The sequence below is a fragment of the Podarcis gaigeae genome (assembly GCF_964106915.1).
Source record: "Podarcis gaigeae genome assembly, chromosome: 11".
NCBI classification, from domain to species: domain Eukaryota; kingdom Metazoa; phylum Chordata; class Lepidosauria; order Squamata; family Lacertidae; genus Podarcis; species Podarcis gaigeae.
This window is the reverse complement of record NC_139687.1, coordinates 15,313,679-15,330,995: the sequence shown is the minus strand read 5'-3', so window position 1 is coordinate 15,330,995 and position 17,317 is coordinate 15,313,679. Positions and strand designations below refer to the sequence as shown.

Genomic DNA, 17,317 nt, shown 5'->3' with positions numbered 1-17,317 from the left:
CTGCTAAATTGTGAACTTGTTTACACAAGTTGGAAAGGTTATAATTAAACAATATATCCTCTCCTGCATCCCTGAACATTCCCACAGGAGCCTCCATCTGAAATGCTGCTTCCGAGGCATGCCAGGCCGCCAGTGGTGCCACAAGGACTGCCAGGCTGCTGTCTGGCCTGCTAGGCTGCTTATTGTTGGCCTAGTAGGCCTGCCAGCAGCCTGTCAAGCTTCACAGCACTGGCAGCGGCCTGGCAGGACTCATGCTGGTGGCCTGGCAGGCCTTGCACTGGCGGGCTGGGGGGGGCTCACCGCAGCAGGAGGTGGCGGCATGAACATCAGACCCACCAGGTGGAGAAAGAGCTCAGCCAGTGAAGGTAAGGGTGGTTCAGCAGCTCTTCCTCCCTTACTTCTGGGCCGACCTGAAGTACTCCCTGAAAGTGATGTGGCAAGGCCCGACCCTGGAGGTCTACAGGCCACGGGGCAGGGTTCATGCCACACTGGAGTGCTTTGTGAAGTTGGGCCAAAAGCATCAGCAGAGGGCAGGTTCACACCTACCGGGCGGTGGAAAGGAGGAGCGCCGGCTTCCAGAAGCGCATGGGTGTTGGCAGCCTAGCAAGCAGGCCGGCAGTGTCACAGGCCTAGCGCAATGTGGTGGCAGTGGCTTGGCAGTCCTTGCGGCGAGAGGCGGCAGCGGCTGCCAGGTCTCGCCGCGGCACTCCTCGGTGGCAGAGCGGGCAGAGAAAGATCTCAGCTGGTGAAGGTAAGGCAGAGCCACGTGGTCCGGCAGATGCGTCAGGAAGGCAAGCGTCAGGGTCGTGTGGCAGCAGTGGACCGGTGTGGGTAGCAGCAGTGAGCGGCGAGGTTGTACGAGGGGCAGGGAGGTGAGCAGTGTTGGGATGTGTCCAGGGAGATGGGGGCATTTGGCAGGCCCCCAGCTGGCTCCAGCCACCGGCCGGCAGCCGGGCAAACTTCGGTTCTCATAACAGCATCAATCAGCAACTCAAGTCTCAGAAGCCTTCAGAAACTGAGCACGCTCTAATCAGCAGAGTGAATAACTCTTCACAATGGAAGTGGTGGACAGAGGCATATGTAAGCATATTTACAAGCGTTGGGTGGCTCTGTGGGTTAAACCACAGAGCCTAGGACTTGACGATCAGAAGTTGAGTGGTTCAAATCCCCGTGACGGGGTGAGGTCCCATTGCTCAGTCCCTGCTCCTGCCAACCCAGCAGTTTGAAAGCACGTCAAAGTGCAAGTAGATAAATAGGTACCGTTCCGGCGGGAAGGTAAACGGCATTTCCATGCACTGCTCTGGTTCGCCAGAAGTGGCATAGTCATGCTGGCCACATAACCCGGAAGCTGTACGTCGGCTCCCTTGGCCAATAAAGTGAGATGAGCGCCGCAACCCGAGTTGGTCACGACTGGACCTAATGGTCAGGGGTCTCTTTACCTTTATACAACATTAGGAACAAAGGAAAAACATGTCTGCTTCCCTTCGTGTCCAGGCAAAAAAAAGTATAGCAAAAGCTACATACAGTGGTACCTCGGGTTAAGTACTTAATTCGTTCCGGAGGTCCTTACTTAACCTGAAACTGTTCTTAACCTGAAGCACCACTTTAGCTAATGGGGCCTCCTGCTGCCGCCACACCGCCGGAGCCTGATTTCTGTTTTTATCCTGAAGCAAAGTTCTTAACCTATTTCTAGGTTAGCGGAGTGTGTAACCTGAAGCATATGTAACCTGAGGTACCACTGTACAGAAGTTCCCAGCAGACTGCGCTGGAAGTAAACAGACATGTGACATATAACAACTCCACATGCCTGGTCTAAAGATGGAATGGAACTATATCCTAACAAGCAGTGGGGTCCCGCAGGGTGGTGGTGGCAACAGTGGCATGAACAGATGGGGCGGCATGGCATGGTGGAAGGGTGACCTTATGTGCATGTAATGTCACAGGCAGGGGTACCAACTGGAATAAAATTTGGGGGGCCAGGTAAGCCCCGCCCCACATCATTGGTGACGCACACCATTGGAACGGCAATGCCCATGAACCTTTGGGGAGGGCGGCCCCTCAGATACTTTATGGGGCGAGGGCGGGGGCGAAGGGACCTTGGCTCCTACGCAGGCGCGCAAGTTGGCACCTCTGCTCCCGCCGTATCGTGAGGCGAGAAAGGGGCAGCGGTCCGCTCGCTTTTTCCGCCGCCTCGGGCGAAGGGGCGGAGTCGACGCCTTATGCAAGGGCTGAGGGCGTGAAGGGGAAGACGACGAAGGAGGCGCGCGCGCAACAGCCTCTCCACGCCTTTGCCGGCGGCGCTTTCCTGGGACGGCCGGGGGAAGCCGCTGCCGCTCCCTGAAGTCCGCTGAGGGAACGAGGACCCTCCGCTTCCTCAGGGGCAGGCGCAGGTGCGGGGCCCGAAGCCCCTTCCAGAGGAGAGCCGCTGCGTCTTCATCTCCTTCGAGCGCCCTCCCTCCGCTCCCGGCTCCTTTACGAGGCTGCCTGGGCGCCTCGGGTGACTTGCTCTTCCCCGCTCCCTTGGCCGGGCGGAGGCGGGCGGCGTGCGCTTGTTTGTCCGCTTGTTTGGTCTCCCGAAAAAAGACTTTCCACTCCGCGCGCCGTCGTTGTTTTTTCACCCCGGCCGCCGAGCTCATGTTTCCCTCTTGGGCGACGGCAGTGGCGGCCGGTCTGGTCTCCTTGCACTTCCTCCAGAAGCTTTTCTTCCCTTACTTCTGGGCCGACCTGAAGTACTTGCTGAAAGTGGCGCGCTATGGCTTGAGGGTCGAGGTCTACAGGCTGCGCGGCAGCGTTTCCACCGTGCTGGAGCGCTTCGGGGCGCTGGCCCGCCGGCAGCCCGACAAGCCCTTCCTCATCTACGAGGAGCAGGTGCACACCTACCGGGAGGTGGACCGGAGGAGCAACCGGGTGGCGCGGCTTTTCCTCGAGGAAGGGGCGCTGGCGAGGGGCGACACCGTGGCTCTGCTCATGAGCAACGAGCCCGACTTCATCCACGCGTGGTTTGGGCTGGCCAAGCTGGGCTGCGTGGTGGCTTTCCTCAACTGCAACGTCCGCGCCAGGTCCCTCCTGCACTGCATCGCCAGCTGCGCGCCCAAGATGCTGGTGGTCGGAGCAGGTAAAGTATGCGCCTGATCCGTGTTCGAAACTCCCCCTTGTTCTAGGCGCCTTTGGCGACAGGGAATTTCCTTAGCGAGAGCAGTTTCTGGGAGCAGCACTGCCCCTGAGATTTCTGATTAAAACTGCAGAGTGGAAGGAGAGGAGGAGCTTTTTCTGCCTTCCCACTTCCAGCTGCTCTCTGAAGACTGGAGAAGTCACCCTCTGTTCACAGGCTGTGAAGGACTTCCTCACAAATTTATTGACAGCTGCATGAATCATTATAGCTAGGAAGTGGAAGGGGAAAGTAGAATATAAAATGGAAGGACTGTATAAAGTGGTGTGGGGTATAGCTATTAATGATAAATAAATGTGCCATTAAGGTAAGATGGGGACTATGTAGGAGAAATTATTTTGAGGAGATACGGAGGGTGTCTGTAGAATTTGTACTGTTAAAACGGAAAGGGGTCAAACCATCACAAGTGGTGTTGAAATTTGGGGAGGTTGGATAGTTACAATGGAATGGCCTTGGTGGTGGTGTGCACATTTTATTCTTATTTATGATTATTACGTTGTCGAAATAATTTAAAAAAAACAAAAACAAGAGACCCTCTGAAGAATATTAGGAGGGTGGGATCAACAATGTGAAAAATGAACAAAATATTTTAGTTGTGGTTCATTCATTTTCAGCTTTGTATTCTTGTTCTTAAAAAAAGTGCGCCTAGACATTCCGTTGTTGCGCCCATAACCTAAGTTTAAGGCGCCATTTAGCTCCTAGCTTTCATATTTGTTTCTAACGCTGCACCTGATATTTGCATATTGCCCGCCCCTTTATCCTAGTGCACTTCATTCTCCCTCCTTAACGTGCCCTATAGTTTATTCCTTCTCATGGGCATAGCAAAAGGGGTCAGGGGTCAGCTGCCCCCCCCATCAAGTAAAACAGGAGAAATACTTAATTAACTGACCAATCGCATCGGTTCTGCCACCCGTAACAAAAATCCTGGCTACACCCACGTTCATTCTAGAGAATCTAGAGAGGGGGGTGGTTATGTCAACCAGGGATGCCCACTTGAATAAAATGTTGGGGGGCGGGAGTTAAGCTCCACCCCACATAATAGCATGACATGCTGTATGCACGCCATATGAATGGCAATGTCTGTCAACTTTGCAGGAGTCCTGCCCCCTCAAATATTGGTGTGGGGGGAATGGATCTTAGCCTCTTCGAGTTTGTTCCTGTGATACCAATTCAGGCTGCATACAGATCAGTGATTGTGTATTTGAATACTTCTTAGAGTAGAAAGGTCTATGAGCATAGAAAATGGTTTAGTAGCATAAAGCCTTCTCCTTGATAGTCTAGTTTTAGTTTTGCATGTGCGTGGAGACTGTATGCTACATAGAAGCATGCAAACAAACAAACACACACACACACACGAGTTCTGAAAAAGCTTTGGCACTATTCTGAATATATAAACTTATAGCGGTAGGTGAGGGTGTTCTAAATTGTAATCACAAGGACAAGGTGCTTTAGCAACAAAAGAGGTCCCATGTTTTGCTAGAAGTTGCATGCAGCATGCACAGCGATTTTCTTCATATCTTAAGGGTTTGGGGCAGATTCTCAACATTACTTGGTCTCAGTTAAGCTTTAGCAGCCAATTTAGAAGTCTTGAATGAATGAATGAGTGAATGAATGACTCCTTATTTGCATCAGCCGTTGGCCATAGCAACAAAACAGCAATGCAATATACAAAGAACAGAAATAAAAAGTTGAATATACAAAACACACTTCCGGGTCCTGAATCAGCAGTCAAATAGTGGACCTTATTCTAAGTGCCGCAGCTAAAAACCTTGAAACCTTTGCTGTCATCTGCTACTCTTGATCTGCCAGGAGGACACTGTGGGAGTGGTTGGGTGACCTGGAATGGACAATAAGAGGGGGGTGATAATCTCATTCCTCAAGTCTTTATAAAGAGTGCTAGCCAGAAGGGAATGCACCACTGATTCGGTACTGCCATCTCCACAGGGACATAAGCATTTTGTGTGTGTAGGAATCTGTAGGATTGATTATTCTTACATGTCTTGTTGAATACCGGCATGAGCCAACAAGTGGTAGTTTATTCTATTCGTTATGGCTCCAATATGGAAAGCTATATTCAGCTAACCTGATGCGCTAGCAGAAGCCAGCACAAGGATTCCTGCTAGCCCAATGGGAATTGCTCCCTCTCCTGTTCCCTGCATCCCATCCCATCCCCAGATCTGCTCTAAAGTGTCTGGGGGGGAACCCAGAACAGATTTTAGGGACATACAGAGGGAGGACAGAGGATAAGCTTCCATCCCTCAAGGAAACTCCTTGCACTTACGTAACCTTAGCACTACCTTGAATATAAGCCAGGGGCTTTGTTTACAATTAAGTGGTATACAGATTTTATTAAATACTGCAAAATACATGTTAAGTCAGAAAATGTATCTTTGGCAGTTCCAAACCTGGGTTTGCAAAGGTAATGCGGATGAAGAGGGGCATTTATAGAGGCGTGACTGCAGGGTGAAATTAGTAGAATTGGGAGGCACTGTGGATATAGACTCATAGAATTATAGAATTGTAGAGCTGAAGGAACCCAAAGGGTCTTCTAGTCCAACCCCCTGCAATACAGAAATTTCTCTCTCTTTAATGTAATTGAACCACCCCTGTTCAATGCTGTAAAAAGGTAAAGGACCCCTGGACGGTTAAGTTCAGTCAAAGGCGACTATGGGGTGCAGCGTTCATCTGGCTTTCAGGCCGAGGGAACCGACGTTTGTGCACAGACAGCTTTCCAGGTCATGTGGCCAGCATGACTAAACCGCTTCTGGCGCAACGGGACACCATGATGAGTTCCAGAGTGCACGAAAATGCCATTTACCTTCCCGCTGCAGCAGTACCTATTTATCTACTTGCACTGGTGTGCTTTTGAACTGCTAGGTTGGCAGAAGCTGGGACAGAGCAACGGGAGCGCACCACTGTCATGCAGATTCAAACTGCAAGTCCAAGAGGCTCAGTGGGTTAGATCTGCTTAAATACCTCTGGTGAAGGAGAGTTAATACTAACCTGTTCTACTGATGAACAGCTCTTAGCGTTAGGAATCATCTCCTGATGTTTAGCTGTATTCTGCTTTCATGCAGTTCCCACCCACTGAGTCTAGTTCTGTTCTCTGGAACAGCAGGGAACAAATTTGCCTCATCTTCCGTATGGCCACCCTTCAGATATTTGAAGACAGCAGTTACGGTCTCCCTATGCATGGTTGCATGGACAGCAGAATGCAGAGGATGGTGCCTTGTAGTGTCAGCTATCCCCACATGCGTAAAACTGTTAACCCCTCTATACGGTGATTTTTACATAAATTTATGATGGTCTTTGATTTGTTTTGCATGTTTATCGGTTATGATTTATAATGTTATCGTATGCTACTCTGGAACTCTTGTGAGAAGGGCAGACTACAAATAAATAATAAATAAACCCTTCCACGGTGCTGTAAAAGTTTCAGTGTCCAAATTATCTCCCATCACCCAGTCTCTTAAAGAAAGCTTCCTAGAAGGTTTGCAGACTCCCAGCATACTTGCCTTCCAACATGAAAGCCTCTCCCTGATGCAGAATTACAGTGATCAATAAGGATCTTGATTATTGAAAACAGTATATGCTGATTTCCATTGACAGGCATAAGTATTTGAGAATTACTTTTTTATTATTTATTAAATTTGCATACCATCCTTCATCGGAAGATCCTAGGGCGGTTCACACAGATAAATACAAATTAAGAATACAAAATACATAATAAAACAAAAACAAACCAATAAACCCCTCCCAGAAACACGCAGGTGGCGCTGTGGGTTAAACCACAGAGCCTAGGACTCGCCGATCAGAAAGTCAGTGGTTTTAATCCCGCGACGGGGTGAGCTCCCGTTGCTCAGTCCTTGCTCCTGCTAACCTAGCAGTTCAAAAGCACGCAGTGCAAGTAGATAAATAGGTACTGCTCCGGCGGGAAGGTAAACGGCGTTTCCGTGAACTGCTCTGGTTCACCAGAAGTGGCTTAGTCATGCTGGACACATGACCCGGAAGCTGTATGCTGGCTCCCTGGGCCAATAAAGCAAGATGAGCGCCGCAACCCCAGAGTCGGTCACAACTGGACCTAATGGTCAGGGGTCCCTTTACCTTTACAAGCCATAGAATATTAATCAGCCAAATGCCTGGTTGAAGAAAATCGTTTTCACCTGGTGCCGAAACACATGTAATGAAGGCACCAGGCGAGGCTCCTTGGGAGAGCATTCCACAAACAGAGAGCCACCACAGTAAAGGCCTGTTCTTGTGTTGCTGCCCCCCTGACCTCAGATGGAATGGCAGATGACAAAGGCCTCAGATGATGATTGCAGGGTCCAGGTTGGTTCATTTGAGGAGAGGTGGTCCTTGGGGCACTGTGGTCCTGAGCATGTATAACATGCTTTCCTGAAATAGCTGATACATATAGGCCTATACATATGGGTTATCATATAGAAGACACATGAGTAACATAATTTCTAAATAATTTAACTTTAGTTGATGCTAAAGATTTCTGTAAAATGTCACCAGTAAAAACTCTCTGAAAGATTAATTGTATTTCAAGAATCCTGATCATTGCCTCTTTAACCACTTAACACAAGACTAAGTGGTCTTGCATGGTAGTTAATTCCTTGTTAACATTGTACAAATTCCATGTGTCATTTGTTGCATATGGTAAATAGACTTGTGTCTTGTTTTGTCCTGCTTATGTGGAGCATGACTCGCTGTTCTATGAGACAGTTATTAAGAACAGGAGAAAATGTATGCATTTTAAAAAAATCACTAGATAATTCATTTTGTCTTTTAAGGAACAGTTCGGCAAATATTGTTGAATCTCCACAAAAATTACTGAATTGACTTTTATAGGATCACTGTGAGACTGACTGTACTCTAAAAAAATGTGCTGAAATTGAAGTAGAAATGAATGACATCTGGAGTTGTACTTGCATTGTTTATTCTTTTAGCATGTTTCAGTTTAATATTTTGCTTTAAAAGTCTTTCTTCTGAAAGTTCTATTAGCCTGCATATTACCAGATGAATGCAGCTGTCTTAAATTAAAGATTGATGGGAGTAAGTTCTTGCATTGATGAAATTCATTCTGAAAAAGTAAGGAGAAACTAATGTGTGTTTAGAATCAGGGGAAATGGGTTTTATTTAACAAAATTAACTTGCTTTGAAAAGTACTGTACTTTAGGAAGTGATGTAAGATGATACGGAAACATAATCACTAGGCATCATTGAAATGCTATTCTGTCAGGACAATGGGAGCAGCTGTAATCTGCCAATTCTTTGTGAACTCTACATACTTCCATAAGGTTTTGATACTGTTGATCGTGGTATCCTCCTGGGATGTCCCCGAGTCACAGGATGAGTGCCTTATTTTATGGTGGGTTTAGTTCTGCTTACAGGATTGATTCCAGAAAATGCTCTTGGATTACTGTGCCTTGACCCTCTGCGGTGTGCCATAGGGCATAATTTTGTCTACAGTACTATCTAATGTCCATATGAAGCTGCTGGGAGTGTCATTAAAAGCTATGGGTCAAGATGACACTGGTATGCTGACGGTGGCAAGCTCTATTTCTCTGTAACATCTGAATCGGGAGGGACAATACATTCTTAATAAACTGCAACTTAATCTTGACAAGATAGTGGCCATGTCTGGAAATTGAGTTTTGTACAAGTTCTAGATCAGGTTGTACTCCATATGAAGGAGCAGGTGTGTAATTTGGGGCTTCTCCTAGATTCATTGCCTTCATTAGAGGCCCAGGTGGCCTCAGTGGCTCAAAGCACCCATTACCAGCTTTGGTTGGTGTTACATCTACAACCAGTTCTATACACTGAGAGCTTTGCATAGATGGTCCATACATTGGTAACCTCCCAATTAGACTACAGTAATGTGCTGTACGTGGGGCTACCCTTGCATCTGGTTTGCAAGCTGCAGCCAGCTGAAAATGCAGCTGCTAGAATGCTTAGTGGGACACCCAGTTGTAGAGGTACTGTGCCTGTTTTGAAAGATGTGACACATCTTAATTAGACATTAAGGCATGTTCAGGGTTTTGTTAACATTTAAAGTCTAAGCCACTTGGGTGAAGGATACCTAGCAAACTACCTCTCCCAGTACAAATCGAGCTTATATTTAAGATCTGCCAAGGAGAATCCTCTGGCCTCTTCACAGCCACATCAGAGGAGAAGCAGGGATGCATGCATGTGCATGTGTGGTGTAGTGGTTAAGACTGGTAGACTCGTAATCTGGTGAACCGGGTTCGCGTCTCTGCTCCTCCACATGCAGCTGCTGGGTGACCTTGGGCTAGTCACACTTCTCTGAAGTCTCTCAGCCTCACTCACCTCACAGGTGGAGGAGGAAGGGAAAGCAGATTGTTAGCTGCTTTTGAGACTCCTTAGGGTAGTGATAAAGCGGGATATCAACTCCAAATCCAAACTCTTCTTCATGTGTTTTCCCTCATAATGCTAAGCCAGGACTAGCTGACTTGTGGCCCTGCTAAAGTTGTTGGATACCACCAGCTCCAGCCAGCATAGCTAGTAGTCAGGTAGTCAGACAACATCTAGGGGAAGGCATAGCTTAGTTACCCTTTTGTCAAACTTTGGATTAGTGTTGCGTAAAGCTACCGTATTTTTCGCTCTATAACACGCACCTGACCATAACACGCACATCGTTTTTAGAGGAGGAAAACAAGGGAAAAAACATTCTGAATGAAACAGTGGATGTATCATTTTTGTGCTTCATGCTGTGGCCACAGACATGTGATCTGATGGTGAATTTGGGCTGACCCAATGCAAAAATCCTGAGAATCCCTGTGCATCCATGGTTTGTAACCACGTTTTTGCACCATTGCAGCCCCAGGCAACAGTGGGTGCGTGATTTTGGGGGAGCAGGCTGTAGCCATGGACACGCTATGTGCTCTGATGGTGAATTTGGGGTGACCCAATGCCAAAATCCTGAGAATTCCTGTGGATCCATGCTTTTTAACCACATTTTTGCACCATTGCAGCCCCAGGCAACAGTGGGTGCGTGATTTTGAGGGGGCAGGCTGTAGCCATGGACATGCTATGTGATCTGATGGTGAATTTGGGGTGACCCAATGCCAAAATCCTGAGAATCCCTGTGGATCCATGCTTTTTAACCACATTTTTGCACCATTGCAGCCCCAGGCAACAGTGGGTGCGTGATTTTGGGGGGGCAGGCTGTAGCCATGGACATGCTATGTGATCTGATGGTGAATTTGGGGTGACCCAATGCCAAAATCCTGAGAATCCCTGTGGATCCATGCTTTTTAACCACATTTTTGCACCATTGCAGCCCCAGGCAACAGTGGGTGCGTGATTTTGGGGGGGGCAGGCTGTAGCCATGGACATGCTATGTGATCTGATGGTGAATTTGGGGTGACCCAATGCAAAGATCCTGAGAATCCCTGTGGATCCATGCTTTGTAACCACATTTTTGCACCATTGCAGCCCCAGGCAACAGTGGGTGCGTGATTTTGGGGGGGCAGGCTGTAGCCATGGACATGCTATGTGATCTGATGGTGAATTTGGGGTGACCCAATGCAAGGATCCTGAGAATCCCTGTGGATCCATGCTTTTTAACCACATTTTTGCACCATTGCAGCCCCAGGCAACAGTGGGTGCGTGATTTTTTTGGTGCAGGCTGTAGCCATGGACATGCTATGTGATCTGATGGTGAATTTGGGGTGACCCAATGCAAAGATCCTGAGGATCCATGCTTTGTAACCACATTTTAAGTGGGGAGCGAAGGAAAAACAAAGAAGGGACATTAGAGGGGTGTGCAGAGAAGCAGCTGGCTAAGAATGCAGGAGAGGGATTTAACGGGAGGGAGGAAAGAAAGGCAAAAGTTTCCCCCCACCCAAGCCAGCCATCTCTCTCTCTCTCTCTCTCTCTCTCCCTCCCTCCCTCCCCCCCTCTCTCTCCCTCCCCCCTCTCTCTCTCCCTCCCCTCCCCCCTCTCTCTCTCCCTTCCCCCCTCTCTTTCCCTCTCCCCCAGCAGCACCGGAGCTTGCCTGGAGGGGAGGGGCTTTCCCTGCTCTTTGTTCCGTTTCAGCAAACACAGCAACGAAACAGAGGAGGGTGGGCAGTAAGACCCTGAGGCAGAATGCAGGAAGCTTCCTCTTTTCAAGTTTCGTTTCTTGTGCAGCGTGCAGCACCGCGATTTGATTTTTGCATGATTTTTCGGCTCCAGGGACCACACATTCGCTCTATAACACGCACAGACATTTCCCCTTCCTTTTTAGAAGAAAAAATCTGCGTGTTATAGAAGGAAAAATACGGTAATCATCATGTCTTTCTCATACCCTAGTGCAGTGAAGAAATGAAAAGCAGAATGGTGCTTTCTAGATGATAGTATATTTTGTTCTCAGTGGCTCCTTTTGGGTTCTGTTGAAGATTGTAATCTGGGACACATACCTGACCTGCTTCCTGCCCCAGTCTCTGATCCTGACAGACATTTCACTACTGATATCTATTTATTGAATCCAGTATTGTATTTAATATGTTGCAATATTATTTTTTAGATATGCTTGGAACCTTAGAGGAGATTCTTCCTAGCCTCCAAGAAGATATCAGGATTTGGGTGATGGCGAAAGAATCCACATTGCCTCATGTTGATACCATTTTGGACAAGCTGGAAGTTGCCTCTGATGATCCTGTACCAGCTAACCTCTGTGTTGCTAATAACTTGAAAGATCCTCACCTCTACATTTTTACCTCTGGAACAACAGGTACAACATTCTATAAAGGTTTTCAATACACAGTCAGAAGTGATTGTGGTGTTGTTGTTTTTTAATGATTAACCTAGTGCAAACACACTATAAATCTACACTGATATGGGAGGGCCCCACCTCGAAAAGCTCTTGGCTTGGAAAACAGTTAAAACTTTTCTTTCTTTCTTTTTTAAGGACAGCTGCCTACTGTATACTTCTGACCCCATAAACCTATATAGCATGTAGTAAGCTTTTCAGTTTTTCCAGATGGCCAGGACATTAAACCTACTCATTTAAGAAATAACTACTTTTTGTTTTACCTTTTAATATTGCAAAACAACATCCAGCACCTACTAGTTCTACTTTGAACATTGGAACAAATAGCAGCATATTTTCTGATCATGTGACGTAGCTTTGGAATTTGGCTTCGTGAGCTTTATAATCTCCTTTCTTTGCATGTTGTTATACATCTGTTATGAAATGTTTCCTGTCCAAGCTTGCTGAGCTTACAGGTCATTGTGGAGAAAGAAAATAGGATTAAGTTACTAACTAGCCCTTCAGTTTTGAAGCAGATGGCCAGGTTTGTTGCCATTGGTACAGATGCTAAGAAGCTAAGATCTTTATGTGCTTGTTTCGAAACACTCCTTATCGGAGGACATGAAAAGCAACATTATATAGCTGATTAAAAACAAATGTTCCACTCATAGTATTATTGTTATTTGTTAAATTTTACGATTATTTTTGTATTAAATATTATTTAAAAGGCCCTATTTGCCATACTTTCCTTACATTTTAATTAACAGCAAGGGCTAATTTGTGTGTCTGTGTCATATACCAATGTTATAGATGCTTTTTCGTTTTCTTCTCTGATGCTTGCAGAACATGTCTTATCTCCATTACCCATAATATTTCCTGATCAATGATGTAGCACACATTCCCTGTTGTGACGTGGGGTTTGTGATTTCAGCTCTCTTGACATAATATGCAGGAGACAGTTCTCTAGTAACACTTCTTTATTAAAGCAACAAGACTGAGACTTGAGGAGGGGAGAGCTACATTTATAGGGAGAGGGAACTAACTAGAAAGGATACATTTTGGAGGGAACAATCTCAGGCAATCACAGTCCTGCCTTTTGGAGGAAACCAATAAGACAGAGGATCCAAATACAGCAGCTTAAATGAACCAATAGTAGCTGTACCCTCTGGAACCAAAAGGCAGTTACTTTACCCTAATGCAATACAGACAATAATAATACAGATATAAAATCCTTTGACTCAGTACACAACACCCCTCCCCCCCTAGTGAGCACAGCAGACGTAATCTCTCAGGTACTGTGGGGTCCTACAACTTCTACTTGATCTCCTGACAACAGGTGTTGCCGGTTCTGGATTGGGTGTCACCTGTGGTAGGGGGGCTGCTATAGGGGTTTCGTCAGGAACAGATGGAGTCCCAGACATCTCAGGGTCCCCTACCTGTACCTCGTCATCCTGAGGACCAGCAGACCCTGGTTTATTTGCTGAGGCCCCTGGTGACTGCACCTCTGGGCCATTTTCACCCTGGTCTTGCAGCTCTGCGTCGTTAGCCAAGGATGAATTATCAGACTCCTCTCTGCTGAGCGCCCGGCGCCTCAGCTGGGTGTTGTGTTTGTTTGTTCGGGTTGAACAACCCTAACAGTGGTTTGTGGTCCGTTTCAATGGAGAAATGGCGACCGTACACATAATCATGGAACTTTTTGATTCCTGCCACAATTGCAAGCGCCTCTTTGTCAATTTGAGCATAGTTGCGCTCCGTGGCCGACAACGTACGGGAATAGAAAGAGATGGGCTTTTCCGACCCATCCGGTTCCCTATGACTCAGCACCACCCCCAGACCGTATTGAGAGGCATCACATGCTAGGACCAGCGGCTTCGACTCATCATAATGAGCAAGGACGCTCCTGCTACTCAGCATTCCTCGCAAGGAGTCAAAAGCCTTCTGCTGCTCCTGCCCCCATCACCACACATTTTTTTTCTGCAACAGTCTATGTAATGGTTCAGCTACCGAAGCTTTCTGGGGTAAGAACGAATGATAAAAGTTAACAAGTCCCAGGAATGACTGCAACTCCGTCTTGTTCTGTGGTCGTGGTGCCTCGATGATGGCCTTAACCTTAGCATCTGTGGGGTGGATGCCTGATGCATCAATTTTAAACCCCAAGAAGTCCACAGTTGGCACCCCAAAACTGCATTTTTCCTTTTTTAGTTGCAACCCCACCTCCTTGAACTTGAGCAACACTGCATGGACACGCGCAACCAGTTCCTGTGGGTCTTTTCCAGCTATCAAAACGTCATCAAAAAATGGCAAGACCCCCGGCAGACCTCTTAACAGGCGTTCCATGAGCCCTTGAAAAATCCCTGGGGCCACACAAACTCCAAATTGTAATCTGTTAACTCTGAACGCCCCTTTATGTGTGACAATAGTCTGTGCTTCCGCTGATTGTGGGGTTACTGGCAGCTGTTGGTAAGCTTGTGCCAGGTCAATTTTTGCGAACACCTTGCCCCCAGCCAGTTTAGCCAACAGATGTGATACGACTGGAATGGGGTATGAGTTTCCCTTGAGTGCCTTATTGATAGTACGTTTGTAATCAGCACAGATCCTGACTTCCCCATTTGCTTTAAGGGGCGTGACGATTGGAGTCTCCCACTTAGCGGAGTTCACGGGTGAGAGAACTCCCTGCTTGACCAATTTATCCAGCTCTGCTTTGATCTTGGGTTGCAGTGCAAATGGCACTCACCTTGGTTTGAGTCGGATTGGGGCCACCCCAGGGTCCAATTCGAAGTCAACTGGGGGCTCTTTATAACAACCCAGTTTTCCATTAAAGAGACCAGCAAATTCTTTGCATAATGCCTCGCTCATCTCAGGGCAGGTTTGGATTGAATTAAGCCCTGATATACTCAGTCCCAGGGCGGGGAACCAGTCAGTGCCCAGGAGACTGGGGCGACTGCCCTTCGCAATCACCAGTTAGAGTACCGCCTGTTTGTCCCGGAACTGTACTCTCACGGCACACATTCCCATGACATGGATGTGGCCCGCTGAGTATGACTGCAAAGTTGCCGGGAAGGGCTCCAGAGGGGGCAACTTACCCCTGGGGAAGAATGTCCTCACGGTCTGGTCCGACACGATAGTGAATCCAGATCCGGAGTCCACCTCCATGTCGCACAGCTGACCCTCAATCTTCACCTTGACGTGTGCCTTGCCTTGCGCTGGAAACTGCACGACCCTCCCGTTGATCTCCGTTACGTAGTGGCAGTCCTGTAGAACGTGGGTTGCTGTGGGTGGTCTGCGATGCTCCAGTCTAGGTGCTCCTGTCGCTCCCAACGCCGCCGATCTACAGACCCTGGCGATGTGACCTGTCTTCCTGCATGTCCAGCACATAGCATCCCGGAAACGACAACTCTTCCGCTCATGGTTTCCGCCACAACCAGGGCACCTGCCTCGGTGATCTTTGTGCACTGTGCAGGCCTGACGCACTGACTCGACCCCACGGACTGGGCTCTGGCTCGAAGTAGCCTCTAGCTCGTCCATGGCATGCGCAACTTCTATCTGTGGCTTAGGGGCCCTGCGACTGGCATCAAGCTCCTCTCTTTCATAATTCTCCGTGGCGGTGGCCTCCTTCAAGGCTGAAGCAAGGGTAACCTCTTCTTTAGCCATGATGCGTCTTCTGGCTTTCTTGCTACTCAGACCACCGATAAAACGATCCAGGAGAGTCTCTTCCAGATCTTGGAAGTCACAGTGCTGAGCGAGCTTCCGCAGTTCAGCTAGAAATGCAGATACAGACTCCCCAGCACGCTGCTGCCTCTTATGAAACTCCATCCGCCGGGCCATCTTGGTCTTAGTAGGCGCCAAATGGCTTGTTAGGCAGGCAAGAATATCTTTGAGAGATGACTCACTTAGCTTCGCTGGAGCAAGCAATGCCTTGGCCAGCGTGAAGATCTCAGGCCCACAGTAGCTCAGGAATGTGGCCCTTCTTTTGCTGGCATCAGTGATCCCTTGAGCCTCCGTGAAGAACTCGAAGCGTTCGACGTAGTCTTCCCACGTGTGGGGCTCTGATGGCTGGAAGGGCTCCAATACCCTTGGACTCTCCATTGTCCTGTGGGCAGGGTCGTCTTCTCAGCTGGCCAGTGAGTCTTGTTTTAGCTACAATCCGGACTCTGAGGCAGGGCTGCGTTAACCGCTCCTCAGCATTCCGGATCCCACCTTCGTCGCCAGTTGTTGTGACGTGGGGTTTGTGATTTCAGCTCTCTTGACATAATATGCTGGAGACAGTTCTCTAGTAACACTTCTTTATTAAAGCAAACAAGACTGAGACTTGAGGAGGGGAGAGCTACATTTATAGGGACAGGGAACAAGCTAGAAAGGATACATTTTGGAGGGAACAATCTCAGGCAATCACAGTCCTGCCTTTTGGAGGAAACCAATAAGACAGAGGATCCAAATACAGCAGCTTAAATGAACCAATAGTAGCTGTACCCTCTGGAACCAAAAGGCAGTTACTTTACCCTAATGCAATACAGACAATAATAATACAGATATTAAATCCTTTGACTCAATACACAACACTCCCCACCCCCCTTTTAACTTGTGTTATTGAAACCAAGTGTCAAGTGCTTAGATCTTAAATTTACATACATTTAAAGCCACACTTGTGTGCATGGTCCCTATTGAAATGAATGCAGTAGCACATGCAGAATGTTGAAATGGAAAAAACAACAACAACCTCTCACATCTTCCAGGATCAGGTTAAAGCATAAGTCAGTTTAATTCATACTGCATATATACACACTGTCACAGGAGACCAGGGCCCTGTGGGACTTGACATTCTTCCGCAGGGCCTGCAAGACGGAGCTGTTCTGCCTGGCCTTCGGTCCGGGCCCAGTTTGACCCGTTTGACTCTATGGGACCCTGTAAGTTACCTCTGGCCCTTTTATCGGCTCATGTGGGACCAACATAGATAGCTGGTCCTGTTGAATACTTGAGGTTCCCAACCCCTATGGTTGTAATTTCATGGGCAGTCATTTAATTTTATCCTGATTCTAATTTTTAAGCTGTATTTTAATCAATTGTTTGATTGTGTTTTAATGTATTTGACATTTCATGTTAGCTGCCCTGAGCCCGGTCTTGGCCGGGGGAGGGTGGGGTATAAATAAAAATTTACTTACTTACATATAGAATTTGCAAAAGCATCATTTGCCTAAAAATTTACAACTTTTATAATTCAAGCAAAGAAGGTAGTGTGACCAGAAGAGAAGCTCTTTTCCAAGGAAATAATTAGGCTATCTAATTATTACAACTATATGTGTGATAGAATATCGGAGATTGGATCACCAAACTTTTTTTTTCTTTTATTCAAATGAAGCTGAGGGGAAAGGGAGATGGTTAACAGTTTGTTC

At 47.5% G+C, this 17,317-nt stretch overlaps 1 protein-coding gene across 2 annotated transcripts in view; it reads left to right on the top strand.

The window, feature by feature from the left end:
• Positions 1-2,224: 2,224 nt before the first annotated feature.
• Positions 2,225-17,317, top strand: part of SLC27A6 (solute carrier family 27 member 6) — a 49,359-nt gene continuing 34,266 nt past the window's right edge. For both annotated transcript variants that reach the window (XM_083702336.1, XM_083702335.1), the window contains exons 1-2: positions 2,225-3,115; positions 11,703-11,909. In XM_083702336.1, coding sequence (XP_083558462.1) covers positions 2,635-3,115; positions 11,703-11,909 — 688 coding nt within the window. In that variant the 5' untranslated portion in view covers positions 2,225-2,634. The remainder of the gene's footprint in view (positions 3,116-11,702; positions 11,910-17,317) is intronic.